Source organism: Diorhabda carinulata, chromosome 6 (assembly GCF_026250575.1).
Source record: "Diorhabda carinulata isolate Delta chromosome 6, icDioCari1.1, whole genome shotgun sequence".
NCBI classification, from domain to species: domain Eukaryota; kingdom Metazoa; phylum Arthropoda; class Insecta; order Coleoptera; family Chrysomelidae; genus Diorhabda; species Diorhabda carinulata.
Window position 1 is genome coordinate 1296158 of NC_079465.1, and position 18257 is coordinate 1314414.

The 18257-nt window shown below is 31.9% G+C and overlaps 2 protein-coding genes across 4 annotated transcripts in view; one reads left to right on the forward strand and one right to left on the reverse strand.

The window, feature by feature from the left end:
* Positions 1-18257, forward strand: part of LOC130895854 (gamma-aminobutyric acid receptor alpha-like) — a 60545-nt gene that overhangs the window by 21448 nt on the left and 20840 nt on the right. Inside the window, exon 1 of one of the 3 annotated variants that reach the window (XM_057803417.1) lies at positions 3817-3991. The exons of 1 other annotated variant lie outside the window; for it this stretch is intronic. In XM_057803417.1, the coding sequence (XP_057659400.1) occupies positions 3930-3991 (62 nt within the window). In that variant the 5' untranslated portion in view covers positions 3817-3929. Of the gene's footprint in view, positions 1-3816; positions 4546-18257 lie in introns of those variants that run through there. One more of the 3 variants, XM_057803419.1, reaches the window with a different exon arrangement.
* LOC130895859 (gamma-aminobutyric acid receptor subunit beta-like) lies at positions 4604-10370 on the reverse strand. The gene is made up of 7 exons (XM_057803428.1): positions 10088-10370; positions 9584-9687; positions 6038-6105; positions 5787-5932; positions 5562-5719; positions 5034-5318; positions 4604-4865 (listed from the first exon to the last, which is right to left on the reverse strand). Exons 1-7 carry the CDS (start codon positions 10138-10140, stop codon positions 4630-4632), a joined length of 1050 nt encoding a protein of 349 aa, XP_057659411.1. The 5' UTR covers positions 10141-10370; the 3' UTR covers positions 4604-4629.

Consider the following 18257-nt stretch of genomic DNA (forward strand, 5'->3'; position numbering starts at 1 on the left):
ACTGACCTATTACAGAAAATTTTGCAATTACGTTATTTTTCAGGGCAGTACTTTGTTTCTTTTTCAATAACTATTCTTGGAATGATACTTTATTATATAAGAAAAAATAATAGCAGATGATAGTCCCTCTCTGCTAGTAACCTCACTATCTCGAGAAGTATAGATTTCAAACATTCCTCATTCAATTTTACCGATTATACAGTACCGATCTTATCATTTTTTAATAATTTAGTGTTAACAAAATACGAATTTTAAAAAATATGATTGACATTCGTAAATACGTATGTTTATTTATAATTCTAACGAGTAAGTATAATTTCTCTATTAAAAATAATTGGAACACCCATTATTATTTACTTTTGGCAACAGTTACTTGTCAAATACTTGAAATAAGCTACGACATTCGCCCGTTTCTTATATTCTTTTGATGATAAGTATCAATAAATCATTTCTATATGTCAATTAAAAATTTTATTCTACTGTTTTAATTTGATCAAAAATACTGATGTTTACACTTCCCACAAATTAGACTGCTATAGTTTATTAACGTTGGTTTTAAAAAATATAACTTCATAATGATTGTAATCACGTAATTGTGAACTTCGATCAGAACGTGATGACGTTACGATTTGTAAAACCATTAGTCAACTGAATAATAATATTTATTTGCTTAAAATAATTATTTCTGCATGACGCAGATTTGATTTGTATAAATAACTTCCTAACATCCAAACAGGAACTTGAAAAAATTTTTTATACTGTAATGCCATTTCTAATAATTGACATTTAACAATAACATGCACGTAATATCTGATAATATACACGTGCTTTTTGATAAAAAAGTTTCTTGGTTTAATCGAAAGGTTCATTTTTTTTTATTTTACTATATAAACTTGATATTTAATCACTTGAAAAATAAATTCTTTTAGTATTAACCAATTAATTTTAAATTAAAAGAGTGATGCCCCTAAATGTCGGCAACACATTATACAATTTCTCGTATTTCATAGCATAGAAGTTATGTTATTTTTGTTGTTAATTTTGATTCTGGATTGATGCGTTTAGTAAAATCTTTCGTTAACTTACAATAATTGTTAGATAATATACCGTTTCATCAGATACGGTATTAAGGAAATGTTTGATAATTTGTTGTTTTCTACTAGCTACTCAAGATCTCGGTGGTTATTGCTCTATTTTGTATCATTTAGAACTCATATTCGAATCGGCTGGCTCTAATATATCAGAAGATAAAGCTGCTTTAATAGTCGGCGTTGGTTTATTTTTATCTAGTTTTATAGCGCCGTTTTTGGTCGATCATTTCGGTAGAAGACCTCTTCTAATTGCATCTTGTCTCGGTATGAGTATTTCATTGGCTTTGCTCGGTTTATTCTTCTATTTGCAATCCCGTAACTTCGATTTAAATTCTATTAGATACCTACCTCTATTTAGTTTGATATCTTACATCGTTTCTTATAATTTCGGTATCAATACCGTTCCTTGGAGCTTAATCTCCGAACTCTTCCCCAGTAAAAATAAACAAACTGCGTCTTCTATAGGTGCTTTTTGTTGTTGGTTCATCACTGCGTCTGTTACGTTTTGTTATAACTATTTAAACGATTTGTTCGGTATTTTCGGTACTTTTTGGGTATTTTCCGGTTGGTGTTTCTTCAGTACCATCTTCTGTTTCGTGTTTGTACCAGAAACGAAAGGTAAAAGTTTCCTTGAAGTCCAACAAATGATATATAAACATCCCGAAACCGATATTAAATTAAATGGAATAGATAGAAACGTTTAAATTTGCTACATCCTGTATAATTACTCAAATCAATGTCTTGTAGGTAGAAATTTTTGTAGGTACCCGGTAATATTCCATAAATAATCCACACCTCATCAATATTACTCTTTACAGTTTTTTCAATACCACACCCTGTATATCAAAAATTTTCAAAATAGTCTTTTAAGCTATTTAATATTGAAAATTTCAAGTACATATATTAATTAAAAACAGAAATTGATGAGATAAAATTAATTAAATCTTTGGAAAATAAATACACACTTTCAAAATCATCATTATTTATTATTCTATATAAATATTTACAACAATTTCTATACACACATACTATAATTTAATATATTTTTACTAATTTCGTATATTTTCTTCGAAATATTTGAAAAATATATCAATACGGCAACGCTGTGTATCGATAATATTGTTATTACTAGGTTCGTTCTTACAAAGAATCTGCCAACGTTAATGCGCATGTATAAAGATGTTAACGACTGATAAATACGATTTAATGTATCAATTTGTTAAATCTAACCCAATTTCTTTTTCTGTTATGTTCACTTCTGTTTTTGAAATATTAATTTTTCATCCAACCCCGTTCTAAATTGAATTTTATTCATTCAAAATATAAACATGATTTATATTGTACGTATGCTGATTATACTAACCAACAATATATTCTCATACGAAGATAGTAGAAAAAAACTTAAAAAAAAGTGCGTTTACCATAGAGTAAATATTATAAGTAGAGAAGCTTTTTTAAGTGAGCACGAACAGATGATAAAAAAGAGAAACAACAATGATATACACGTATCTATCTCTCTCTAATGCATTCTGATTTCGGAGTTTGTGTTACACTTTATTTTCAATATTAATTCTATGGCTTTTACCCCAATAAGCTGACGTATGTCTTAGATTGATTCAGCTATATAATTAAAAGTTTTAACTGGGAGCCTTAGAAAACACATGTCAAAATAATTACTAAATCAAACAGAGATGTGTATTTTGTCACGTTACCCCATTTTACGAAAATCTGGTAATGGTATAATCAAAATTTAAATTGTCTAAAAGATTTTCTCAAAAAAGTAAAAACTTACGGTTTTCCAACGTTTGCTATTAAACATTTTAAAAACGTCAGCATCCGATTTATTGTAGTTACGATAAAGAAGAATTTGCCGCGGGTGTGTGAGTCCAAATTATAGTACAGTCAAATTCTCTTTTGGTTTCAAAATTATATAAATTTCATTATTAAAATAAGTCATTCATTTTGAATAGCCGGTTAGACTTCTAATCATGGCAGATGTTACAACTTATCAGTTATGATTCTATCCACTAGATATATAATTTAGCTTAATTAAACAAGTTTACTATAAGCAAGTTATGTATTATTTTCACTTGCTCAATACAAAAATGATTTAAAATTAATTTCCAAGTATAAAAAACCTGTTGAAGAACAAAGCAGTAAATGTGACCGATAAAAACCAATAATTTGAGCTGTCAACCGTTATAGTAATTTTATTGTAAATAACATATTAATAAAATTATTTCATGTTTATTCATTTATGTCATTTACCTATTTTACCTACCAATATCTATTTAATTATTAATAAATTGTAATAAATCAATTTAAAATCCATATTATGATAACTTTGACTGGACTATTACAATTCGAGCGTCAGTTGAATGTTTTTTGTTTTCACTTCAATCGTTTTGAGCGCTGTTGCCAATAAGTGACGCGCATATATTTTCAAGTTCATAGACTTTAAGATAATAAAACGCTTGTGTACAGTTGGCAACATTGTTTTGTATGATTTCACGTCAGATCTGATATGTTTACAAATTTAAAATCTTTCAACAAATCCATCTTATTTATTCCAAAAAATAAAACATCCAATAACCGATATTGAAAAATAAAAATGTAACAGGGAATATAATCCGCGAGTATTTATCAATAACATTAACGTCTTTAATTTTTGGCATAGACGATTTTAGAACCGAAGCTCCTTTTCTAAGAGCGTGGAACATCGTCGGTTTATGAATAGAATTACCTAAAACAAAAAGTTTCGCTACTTATTCACTCGACATAATAAATAATTCATTACTTCTATTGCTTCTATGTCTAAGTCCAGCAGGATTTCTGTAGATGTACGGACTTTGCGTTCTTAAAATTCGAAAACTGGGAGGGAATTTTGACGGATCCGAATCGTATGTATAATTAGAATTGTATCTGTTTCTTATCGAAGCAATGGGACTCATTTTAACGTCTTTTAGTTCAATAATATCTTGATTACTTACACTCGATTGTGCTGACGATACTTTGGATCCTAAAAATTAATAAATAAGTTATTAAATTCGGATTGTAATACACAGATGGCGTTGAAAATCATTTTTAAGTGACGTAATTAGCAAACAGAATTCGTTCAGGCGAGTCCATTGTTTATTTCGAGGGGTTTCCGTTTGAATTTTCATTTAGTTTAAAGTCGGTGACTGATTTTTGTGTGTTTCTCTTATTTGTTTTAAAAATAACTTATAAAGTGATGAAAAATTAGTTTATCTCCCAAAAGTGTGTGTATAATTTGCTTATTTCCGTTTTATTTGTGATATGAGTTGCTGAGTTATATTCTGAATAACGTACATTTTGTGTAAACGAATCTTGTGATATAGTGTGTAAATTTGAACACTTAGTTTAAACGTTATTAATAAAAAACAGAGGTTTTGAAAAAAAGTGAACTAAAAAAATAATGGAATACCAATAAATCGTGAGTATATTAACTAATATTAAAATATTACACAAATATTCGCAATGTTGCCGGATTTAATAATTTTTCTGTAGACTACTGAAACTAATTGATACCTTTACCTATTTTAATATCTTCTCCGTCTTTCTGTTTCTTAGTTTTCTTTTTGGCTCTAGCTCCCCAGTAGGTATAATTAACAGCTGCGTATTCTAAAAGTGCAGCGAAAACGAAAACGAAACACATCACCAAGTAAATATCGATAGCTTTAACATAACTTATCCTAGGTAGGGAATTGCGTACACCAGTACTGATTGTAGTCATGGTTAAAACAGTTGTTATACCTTAAAAAAACAATTCGTTTTCGTATATTAATTTTCAAAGTTCAACAAATAGTTTTCAAATTCAATTTAATCAATTAAAGTAACAAGAAAATTGAGTTTTCGAGATACGAAACGAAATAATGAAGTTCGGAGTGGTATAAATTTATAATTTCAATTAAATTTTCTTACCTAATGCGACTCTAGCGCTAGTAGCTTCGTGATTGATCCAAAAAGAGACCCAAGATAACATAACTATCAATATACTGGGTAAATAAGTTTGAAATATGAAATAACCGATATTTCTTTGTAATTTAAAAGAGAGGGACAATCTTTGATATGTACCGGTTGCCAATCTTTCTTTTCGATCATTTGTTTCCCAACCCATTATCGTGAATTGAGGAAGTTCGGCATCTTCTACACCACGAACCGGAGTCGATTTCCAATACATTACCACGTCCATTACAGTGTAACCATCTATGATAAATAATATTAATTTGTCTATGTTCATTACTGCTATACATAATTTTCAATAAAACATAACCACGATTTGAATATATATAGTGTTTTTGAGATATAGGATGATAAAATTTAAAAATAATAATATTTCAACATGACTTTGGACGTTAATCGACAATATCTGACAAAAGTAGATGCCAAATCACGTATAATAATTGATTAGATTCGATTTCAGGAAGTTTTTATTATAAAATCACTCACAACTTTCAATTTCAACGCTGCAATTTTGCGAATCTAAAGGATAGTAGTGCAAGTCCATCATACACGCCAAAGTTGTCGTGAACCTCAATCCGTATATTATAAATCCATCGCCATTTAACCTCACAAGTTTATTCCTTTCGGTCACGTCATGTAAAAAACTGAAAAAATGGATGTAATAAGGACAATTTTAGGTTTACAGGACCGTATTAATTTGAATGCACGTACCTATTTTTGTCGTTTGCGAAAAAAGTATCCGGCACCCAAATTTTTTCGGCAAAATCTCCGGAAAGGGTTAGAATTTCATCATCGCTACCAAAAGCAAGTCTTTCATCTTTCCAATACTGATTTAAGTACAAAGTAATGGTATAATCCTGAAATACTTTCCATGTTAGAGATGCCGCACAACTATTTTTACACAATTTTCCAAATTTGAATCGTAAAACAAAGAAATATCATTTTTCCAAAACTTAACTCACCATATTCACCTCGGAAATGGCATCAAAACTTGCGATTGTCAAATCCATACCCACCAGAAGGGGATCTCCTGAAAATAAAATCAAAAGAAACCGTGAAAAAGTTACTGGAAATATTCACACAACCGGAAAAAACTATAAACAACAATTATTTTTGACTTTTTCGATACTTCACGTCATTTCCCCCTTAAACCAAGCCTGTTCTTTTAAATTAGACACTCCAAAATAAAAAATTCGATTTAATTCATAAATCTAGTTGATAAAACTTAACCAAAATCCAATTATCGAATTCTGCAATTATCGAATCTCCCTCGTATGTACCAAAATAAATTAATATCATTTTAAACTTTCGAAGGTCGTTCAATTCTTGATTTGGTTGCGGCTCGGTGTATTCTTAATGGAGTCGTCGTTGAAAAAAAACGAATTAGATGTAGCTGTCACTTTCATGTCTTAATCGTCTGAAGTGTTCAACATCCAACAACCCCAACAAGTCGTGAACTACGTTTATCTGACATCTCATTTTTACTAATCGAGAAAATTCGATTTCGAGGCGTTTACCAACTGGAAATTTGCGTATTTCCACAGATAAATTGTTGTATAATTGGGAATGTAGAGATTTTCAGAAAACGAGTATGTCTAGTTTATACGTCGACTCCTGAAGTCACTTGAAGTCGAGTCCCTTGGAAATATCACTGCAGGAAAGGTCTACGTGGCACCTGGTGTCCACGGTGGCCGACATCTACGTCGACTGTTGAAGTCTTGTGGAAATTCGGTTTGAATGAAAATGGAAAACTGGAAGTTTTTGAGGTCGAACACGAATATGACGACGGCGATGATTTGCTAGATACCTGGTGCCTAAGTTGGATGGTTTATACGTTGACTCCTGGGGCATCGTGGAAATTCGTTATGAATTTGGCTGTATATACACATCCTGGAAGTTTATGAGGTTGCTGAACAGGAATATTATGTCAGAAAACGTCTACGTGGTACCTGGTGCCCGAGATGGGCGACATCTACGTTGTCTATTGAGGTACCGTCGAGATTCTTCAAGAAATTTGCCGTATCTATACATCCTGGAAGTTTATGAGGTTGCTGAACACGAATATTATGCCAGAAAACGTCTACGTGGTACCTGGTGCCCGAGGTGGACGACATCTACGTTGTCTATTGAGGTACCGTCGAGATTCTTTAAGAAATTAGCTGTATCTATACATCCTGGAAGTTTATGAGGTTGCTGAACAGGAATATTATGCCAGAAAACGTCTACGTGGTACCTGGTGCTCGGTATGTGCGACATCTACGTTGTCTATTGAGGTACCGTCGAGATTCTTCAAGAAATTTGCCGTATCTATACATCCTGGAAGTTTATGAGGTTGCTGAACACGAATATTATGCCAGAAAACGTCTACGTGGTACCTGGTGCCCGAGATGGACGACATCTACGTTGTCTATTGAGGTACCGTCGAGATTCTTTAAGAAATTAGCTGTATCTATACATCCTGGAAGTTTATGAGGTTGCTGAACACTAATATTATGCCAGAAAACGTCTACGTGGTACCTGGTGCCCGAGGTGGACGACATCTACGTTGTCTATTGAGGTACCGTCGAGATTCTTTAAGAAATTGGCCGTATCTACACATCCTGGAAGTCTATAAGGTAACTAAACACGAATATTATGCCAGAAAACGTCTACGTGGTACCTGGTGCCCGAGATGGGCGACATCTACGTTGTCTATTGAGGTACCGTCGAGATTCTTTAAGAAATTAGCCGTATCTACACATCCTGGAAGTTTATGGGGTTGCTGAACAGGAATATTATGTCAGAAAACGTCTACGTGGTACCTGGAGCCCGAGATGGGCGACATCTACGTTGTCTATTGAGGTACCGTCGAGATTCTTTAAGAAATTTGCCGTATCTATACATCCTGGAAGTTTATGGGGTTGCTGAACAGGAATATTATGCCAGAAAACGTCTACGTGGTACCTGGTGCCCGAGATGGGCGACATCTACGTTGTCTATTGAGGTACCGTCGAGATTCTTTAAGAAATTTGCCGTATCTATACATCCTGGAAGTTTATGGGGTTGCTGAATACGAATATTATGCCAGAAAACGTCTACGTGGTACCTGGTGCCCGAGATGGACGACATCTACGTTGTCTGTTGAGATACCGTCGAGATTCGTTATGGAATTGGCCGTATCTATACATCCTGGAAGTTTATGGGGTTGCTGAACACGAATATTATGCCAGAAAACGTCTACGTGGTACCTGGTGCCCGAGATGGGCGACATCTACGTTGTCTATTGAGGTACCGTCGAGATTCTTTAAGAAATTAGCCGTATCTACACATCCTGGAAGTTTCTGAGGTTGCTGAACAGGAATATTATGTCAGAAAACGTCTACGTGGTACCTGGTGCCCGAGATGGGCGACATCTACGTTGTCTATTGAGGTACCGTCGAGATTCTTTAAGAAATTTGCCGTATCTACACATCCTGGAAGTTTATGGGGTTGCTGAACAGGAATATTATGCCAGAAAACGTCTACGTGGTACCTGGTGCCCGAGATGGGCGACATCTACGTTGTCTATTGAAGTACCGTCGAGATTCTTTAAGAAATTAGCCGTATCTATACATCCTGGAAGTTTATGGGGTTGCTGAACAGGAATATTATGCCAGAAAACGTCTACGTGGTACCTGGTGCCCGAGATGGGCGACATCTACGTTGTCTATTGAGGTACCGTCGAGATTCTTTAAGAAATTTGCCGTATCTACACATCCTGGAAGTTTATGGGGTTGCTGAACACGAATATTATGCCAGAAAACGTCTACGTGGTACCTGGTGCCCGAGATGGACGACATCTACGTTGTCTATTGAGATACCGTCGAGATTCTTTAAGAAATTAGCCGTATATACACATCCTGGAATTTTTTGCAGTCGCTAAACACGAATATAACGACGGCGATGATTTGCTAGATACCTGGTGCCCGAGATGGATGGTTTATACGTCGATTCCTGGAGCCCTGTAGAAATTCGTTATGGAATTTATCGAATATATGGATCTTGCAAGTTTTTGTGGTCATCGAACACGAATACGACGACCGAAAAAACCTACGAGGTACCTGGTGCCCAAGGTGGCCGACATCTACGTCGTCTATTGGAATCCTGTGTAAATTCGTTATGAAATTGGTCGAATTTTTAAATCGTAAGGATTTTTGAAGTTGCTGGACACGAATTTCTCAATGGTGATGACTTGTTAAGTACCTGGTACCAGGTGTCAAGTTTATACGTGAACTCCTGGTCGAAAATATGAATCTTGAGGGTTTTTGGGGTCGATAAACTCGAATATATCAACGGCGATGTCTTCCTAGGTACCTGGTATCCGAGCTGGTAGGTTTATACGTCGACTCCTGCAGCTCCTTGCGAGATACCTGGTGCCTGGTATGATCGCCTCCTAGAGGCCCATGGAAACTCACTATCTGGTAATGATATATGCGAAGTTGTGGATATATTTAACTTTTTAGCGAAAAATAAATCAATTATACACTCACCTCCAAAATTAGGCCTCAATCTAATGTCGTATCCTTCGAGAAGACGAGAAATCGTTTGAGTTACGTTAGCAAGTCGATCAGAAATGATATTATTACCGTTAATTCTAAAAAAAAATTATATTTTTTCAATTTTTCTTTTATATTAAAGTCCATTTTGTATAAAACTGAATTGTACGTAAAATATATTAGAAATAGTACACTTTGGTGTTTAATTTGCCACAATCCCACTACGTAAACGCTCTCGTATATATTATTAGTGATAGTATGTAATTTGTAGTTAGGGTATAATGGAAAAAAGTGTGAAAAAATAAAAAATTTTGAAACGATATTTTTTTTAGTACACGGTTTTTGTTTTCGGTATCATTTTGATATAAATTTCGAGTTTAATATTTTAGAGTTTGGTTATTTACATTCTACGATGTCTTGTATTCGAAGTTTTTCGAGTTTTTCAATGTAAAATCTATTTTTTCTATCAAATAAGTTATTAATTCAAAAAAAACTTACCCCTCAGTTAAAACAATTCTAAGAAACGTGAAAATTATCGAAATGGGAATCATTTTATGATTAATTTCAGTATTAAGTCCATTTAGTCACTAGTAACTTTGATATTAATGAAAAAAATTATTTTTTTTTTCACATTTTTCGTAGTAAAAACACGATAAAACTGTCTGTTATGAATTATTGGTGATCTAGATGAAATTTAATCAAATTTCAAGGAGATGTGTACATAATTCCGGATCACTGATTTATTATTGAAGAAAATAAAAGTTTTGTTAGAAAAAGCCGCGTCGTTAAACGGAAAATTTTCATTTTTGAGTACAATATAGGGCGCTATTCGAAGGACATTACGCTGTACCACATTCCTTCAAGTTTATCAAACGTTATTACCGCCTTGTGCGCAAACTCGCCAATTTCTTATTTACCGAAACGCTTCACCATCAAAGTCGATACAAAATAAATTGAACTACTTTATGCACGTTTTGGTTGTGGAAAAAAAGTTACCTTTTAAATTAGTAGCGAACCGAGAGGGATACAATTTCCCGGAAAATTATACATTTCATACGGATATTTACAAGATTTTTCAATTTTTCGTACATAAATACTCGATTTTCCATAGTTTTCCGCCGATTTTCGATCTATTTAGAACCCTTAAAAGAATAAATGCAGAAATTTGAAAAAAAAATTTACATATCTGCATAAAAAATTCTATATTTTTGAAACTATTTGAAATATCGATTTATTTTGACATGAATCGATTCAAAAAAAGGATGTTTTTTGACATTTTTCATTGGATTCACTCATTTTCTCATTTGTTACAAATATACAAGGTTGAATAAAGTTGAAATATGTATTTAAAATCCTGTCAAAAAAAAAATGCTGAAATTTGAAAAAAAATTTACATATCTACATAAAAAATTCTATATTTTTGAAATTATTTGAGGTATCGAATTATTTTTAACATGAATCCACTCAGAAAACACGTGTCTTTTGATTTTTCATCAGATTCACTCATTTTCTAATTAGTGAGAAATATACAGGGTTAAACAAAATCGAAGTAGTTTTTTTTTGAAAAATTACACTATATAAGTTTATAGTATCTACAGCCGTGAAGTGGCAACGTTGCAATTCGAAAAAATCGAAAAAAGAACGTTGAAACTATCATAGAAAAAATACAGCAACTCCTTCCTGAGTCTACAAGGCGAGTTATATAACATTAAGTTGGAAGTTATGGTAAAAAATTTTATTTTTTAAAATGGGACACCTTCGATCTGAAAATTGGAAAAAAATGTTTCGGATTTTGTTGAATTTTTATAGAAAATGATTTTTTGATACGAAAAGTTCGAAAAAGATATAATTTCCCGGAAAAAACATTAATATAGCTGGAAAATTGAGAAAAATCAAAGAAAATCGGATTTCCCGGAAAACTCTACATTTGATACAGAAAATAACATAATTTTTGGATTTTTCGTACAAAAATACATAGTTAACCGCATATTTTCGATGTAAAATTATATTTTCAACCATTATATAAAAAAATCCAAAAAATTTGAAAAAACATGTCTGCATGAAAAATCTCATATTTTTGAAATTATTTGAGGTATCGAATTATTTTTAACATGAATCCACTCAGAAAACACGTGTCTTTTGATTTTTCATTAGATTCACCCATTTTCTAATTCGTAAGAAATATACAGGGTTAAACAAAATCGAAGTAGTTTTTTTTTGAAAAATTACACTATATAAGTTTATAGTATCTACAGCCGTGAAATGGCAACGTTGCAATTCGAAAAAATCGAACAAAGAACGTTGAAACTATCATAGAAAAAATACAGCAACTTCTTTCTGAACTTACAAAGCGAGTTATATAACATTAAGTTGGAAGTTATGGTAAAAAATTTTATTTTTTAAAATGGGACACCTTCGATCTGAAAATTGGAAAAAAATGTTTCGGATTTTGTTGAATTTTTATAGAAAATGATTTTTTGATACGAAAAGTTCGAAAAAGATATAATTTCCCGGAAAAAACATTAATATAGCTGGAAAATTGAGAAAAATCAAAGAAAATCGGATTTCCCGGAAAACTCTACATTTGATACGGAAAATAACATAATTTTTGGATTTTTCGTACAAAAATACATAGTTAACCGCATATTTTCGATGTAAAATTATATTTTCAACCATTATATAAAAAAATCCAAAAAATTTGAAAAAACATGTCTGCATGAAAAATCTCATATTTTTGAAATTATTTGAGGTATCGAATTATTTTTAACATGAATCCACTCAGAAAACACGTGTCTTTTGATTTTTCATTAGATTCACCCATTTTCTAATTCGTAAGAAATATACAGGGTTAAACAAAATCGAAGTAGTTTTTTTTTGAAAAATTACACTATATAAGTTTATAGTATCTACAGCCGTGAAATGGCAACGTTGCAATTCGAAAAAATCGAACAAAGAACGTTGAAACTATCATAGAAAAAATACAGCAACTTCTTTCTGAACTTACAAAGCGAGTTATATAACATTAAGTTGGAAGTTATGGTAAAAAATTTTATTTTTTAAAATGGGACACCTTCGATCTGAAAATTGAAAAAAAATGTTTCGGATTTTGTTGAATTTTTATAGAAAATGATTTTTTGATACGAAAAGTTCGAAAAAGATATGATTTTCTCGGAAAAATCATTAATATAGCTGGAAAATTGAGAAAAATCAATGGAAATCGGATTTCCCGGAAAACTCTACATTTGATACGGAAAATAACATAATTTTTGGATTTTTCGTACAAAAATACATAGTTAACCGCATATTTTCGATGTAAAATTATATTTTCAACCATTATATAAAAAAATCCAGAAATTTTGAAAAAAAACATGTCTGCATAAAAAATGTCATATTTTTGAAATTATTTGAGGTATCGAATTATTTTTGACATGAATCGACTCAGAAAACATGTGTCTTTTGATTTTTCATTAGATTCACCATTTTCTAATTCGTAAGAAATATACAGGGTTAAACAAAATCGAAGTAGTTTTTTTTTGAAAAATTACACTATATAAGTTTATAGTATCTACAGCCGTGAAATGGCAACGTTGCAATTCGAAAAAATCGAACAAAGAACGTTGAAACTATCATAGAAAAAATACAGCAACTTCTTTCTGAACTTACAAAGCGAGTTATATAAAATTGAGTTAGAAGTTATGGTAAAAAATTTTATATTTTGAAAAGGGACACTTTTGATCTGAAAATGTTCCAGATTCAGCTGAATTTCCATAGAAAACTTCGAGAAAGGTATAATTTGCTCAGAATACAGATGGAAAATTGAGAAAAATTCCTGAAAATTTGAAAATTACACTTATATTTTTGGATTTTCAATACATTTCACTATTTATTGAAATCCATAGCGAAATTATATATCGAAAATGCAGTTTTTCTGCATCCGAGACAATCTTTATATATAAATGTCACATACCCACAATAATTTTTCCGAGTATTTAGACGGAAAAAGGAAAAATCGTATATTGGAAATGAATCGGGATGTTGCTTATTGCTTTAGACAGGATATGAAGTTTGTCTTTGTTTGACTTCAAATTCAAACTGATTTTTTATTTATTTCGTACACAACTCATTCTAAAAATATAGCACGTGGGAAATTTAATAGAAAATTGAACATTCCAAGCGTAGATTAACTTCAAAAACGAAAATTTGTAGTTGTACCCATACAAAATGCAGTTGGTGCAAAAATTGAAGTCTCAGGACACTTTCAGAAGTACCTCGTACATTTACAGCAATTTTAAATCGTTATATTGGAAATTAGATGATTTTTTAGTACAAAATTTTAATATTTATAAGCAAAAAATATGGTTCAAGTTGGACGGAGCAATTTTCCTGGAAAAGTGACGTAAATTGGCCTCCAAGCAGTCCATATTTAACACCTACGGACATTTTCCTGTGAGGTTATGTCAAATCTAAAGCTTACACTAAAAAATCGACGAAAATATCCGATACGCGGTTCGTTTTTAATCAATATCAAATCGAAACGAAACAATTTCATTGAAACAGACCTCGTACAGTACGAATTTCGAAATTTTAAATTCTCGACTGTATTCGAAACATATTTTGTCTACCCACGGAGACGACGTTACGCATGATCATCCTCCGGAGTTCGGGATGCGAGACGGAAAAGAAAATTTTTCGTTTCGACTGTGTTTTAAGCGCGCGCAATTTGTTATATCAAAAGCCCTCTTGACACAACCGAAACTTCGAATTTCCGCATAGTTTCGTAATTTGCAAAACTCGAAATATGTACTGCGTCGTTTTTTTCGCCGTATTTTTCGAAAAGGGGTAAGTTTTTTTTGGAATTTTTATCGTTGTGACGTTTTTCCCAGAAAAAATTCACCTACACAATTTTTTTTATTCCTATTCCTGTCTTTCGACACATCTCCACCTTATAAATCAGTTTATCAGTTACTTATATACAATCATCGTTTCTTGTACGACGTTTTCACCTTTCCCGGATCAGGTTTTTCGTTTCGGGAATGTAGTGATTCAAAAATCTGATTCGTTTCGCTCAAAAAGGCCCAAGAAAATTGTTTTTCGGCTCAAAATACCTTTTGGTGCTTTGACTTGAACCCTTTGATGTCATTAGGCGTCCATTTCGAAAAAAGTTTGACTTTTTGACACATAGTTTTTTGAAAGTTGGTACTTCGTGAACGTCATATGAATTTGACGAATGACAGCGTCATCTGGATGTCAATAAACGTCATATGAATTTGACAAATGACAGCGTCATCTGGATGTCAATGAACGTCATATGCATTTGACGAATGACAGCGTCATCTGGATGTCAATAACAGTTAAATGTCAAATGTCATTACATTATTTTTTAATGGCGATTTATCATCAGTGTAAATCGAGGAATCTTATGTTTTTAAGATCGATAAATTGCCCAAAGGAATCACTTCAAGCGAACGACACCCTCGTACTGACAAGAAAATAATTGAAGGGAAATAAATACCGTTCACACAAGGGTATAAAAGGAAGGGTTTGACTAGAGAATTCGAACCAGTTAATTAATCCCAACGTGGTTTCCAGTACAAGAATCGCTTCCCGAAATTCGATGAATTAAATTCGAAAGAGATTTGCGGAAATTAGCATGATTATCATTGCCCACTTAATTGAGCATCTTTCACATTTCTAATCGAATAATTACGTCATCTTATTTCGGAAGAGTAGTTAAATCATTCGACGAAAGACAAAAAATCAAATTTTTTGTAGATATTACGGAAAAAAAGCTACTGATAGTCGATAACCACAATCCCATGGATACCATCAACGATAATCATCGGTGGTATCCAGTTTCTAATTATTAAAATTCCCTAAATGTCAAAATTTAAGATGTCAATGTCAGATTTGACATATTAACATCGTTGTTGCCATATTGACGGTAAAAACTTGGAAAATGCTCAAGATATAAACAATAGCGAGCTTTTTAACAGCATTAAACAATCGTGGCACCTACCTAGTTTCCTTTATATGTGATTTTCCATCTAAAATGTTGGTTATTTAGTAAAAAACTATGTTTTACGTCGATTTATTAACTAAAATGAATGTTTCTGTACACAACTGAAAGGTTAACAACACTTTCTGAGTACGTTTACTAATGAAAATGTCAAAATTTAAGATGTCAATGTCAGATTTGACATATTAACATCGTTGTTGCCATATTGACGGTAAAAACTTGGAAAATGCTCAAGATATAAACAATAGCGAGCTTTTTAACAGCATTAAGCAATCGTGGCACCTACCTAGTTTCCTTTATATGTGATTTTCCATCTAAAATGTTGGTTATTTAGTAAAAAACTATGTTTTACGTCGATTTATTAACTAAAATGAATGTTTCTGTAAACAACACTTTCTGAGTATGTTTACTAATGAAAATGTCAAAATTTAAGATGTCAATGTCAGATTTGACATATTAACATCGTTGTTGCCATATTGACGGTAAAAACCTGGAAAATGCTCAAGATATAAACAATAGCGAGCTTTTTAACAGCATTAAGCAATCGTGGCACCTACCTAGTTTCCTTTATATGTGATTTTCCATCTAAAATGTTGGTTATTTAGTAAAAAACTATGTTTTACGTCGATTTATTAACTAAAATGAATGTTTCTGTAAACTACTGAAAGGTTAACAACACTTTCTGAGTACGTTTACTAATGAAAATGTCAAAATTTAAGATGTCAATGTCAGTTATGACATATTTACATCGTTGTTGCCATATTGACGGAAAAAACTTGAAATATGTTCAAGATAAACAAAAAGCGAGCTTTTTAACAGCATTAAGCAATCGTGGCACCTACCTAGCTTCCTTTATATGTGATTTTCCATCTAAAATGTTGGTTATTTAGTAAAAAACTATGTTTTACGTCGATTTATTAACTAAAATGAATGTTTCTGTAAACTACTGAAAGGTTAACAACACTTTCTGAGTACGTTTACTAATGAAAATGTCAAAATTTAAGATGTCAATGTCAGTTATGACATATTTACATCGTTGTTGCCATATTGACGGAAAAAACTTGAAATATGTTCAAGATAAACAAAAAGCGAGCTTTTTAACAGCATTAAACAATCGTGGCACCTACCTAGCTTCCTTTATATGTGATTTTCCATCTAAAATGTTGGTTATTTAGTAAGAAACTATAGTTTACGTCGATTTATTAACTAAAATGAATGTTTCTGTAAACAACTGAAATGTTAACAACACTTTCTGAGTACGTTTACTAATGAAAATGTCAAAATTTAAGATGTCAATGTCAGATTTGACATATTAACATCGTTGTTGCCATATTGACGGTAAAAACTTGAAATATGTTCAAGATAAACAAAAAGCGAGCTTTTTAACAGCATTAAACAATCGTGGCACCTACCTAGCTTCCTTTATATGTGATTTTCCATCTAAAATGTTGGTTATTTAGTAAGAAAACTATGTTTTATGTCGATTTATTAACTAAAATGAATGTTTCTGTAAACAACTGAAAGGTTAACAACACTTTCTGAGTACGTTTACTAATGAAAATGTCAAAATTTAAGATGTCAATGTCAGATTTGACATATTAACATCGTTGTTGCCATATTGACGGTAAAAACTTGAAATATGTTCAAGATAAACAAAAAGCGAGCTTTTTAACAGCATTAAACAATCGTGGCACCTACCTAGCTTCCTTTATATGTGATTTTCCATCTAAAATGTTGGTTATTTAGTAAGAAAACTATGTTTTATGTCGATTTATTAACTAAAATGAATGTTTCTGTAAACAACTGAAAGGTTAACAACACTTTCTGAGTACGTTTACTAATGAAAATGTCAAAATTTAAGATGTCAATGTCAGATTTGACATATTAACATCGTTGTTGCCATATTGACGGTAAAAACCTGGAAAATGCTCAAGATATAAACAATAGCGAGCTTTTTAACAGCATTAAGCAATCGTGGCACCTACCTAGTTTCCTTTATATGTGATTTTCCATCTAAAATGTTGGTTATTTAGTAAGAAACTATAGTTTACGTCGATTTATTAACTAAAATGAATGTTTCTGTAAACAACTGAAATGTTATCAACACTTTCTGAGTACGTTTACTAATGAAAATGTCAAAATTTAAGATGTCAATGTCAGTTATGACATATTTACATCGTTGTTGCCATATTGACGGAAAAAACTTGAAATATGTTCAAGATAAACAAAAAGCGAGCTTTTTAACAGCATTAAGCAATCGTGGCACCTACCTAGCTTCCTTTATATGTGATTTTCCATCTAAAATGTTGGTTATTTAGTAAAAAACTATGTTTTACGTCGATTTATTAACTAAAATGAATGTTTCTGTAAACAACTGAAATGTTAACAACACTTTCTGAGTACGTTTACTAATGAAAATGTCAAAATTTAAGATGTCAATGTCAGATTTGACATATTAACATCGTTGTTGCCATATTGACGGTAAAAACTTGAAATATGTTCAAGATAAACAAAAAGCGAGCTTTTTAACAGCATTAAACAATCGTGGCACCTACCTAGCTTCCTTTATATGTGATTTTCCATCTAAAATGTTGGTTATTTAGTAAGAAACTATAGTTTACGTCGATTTATTAACTAAAATGAATGTTTCTG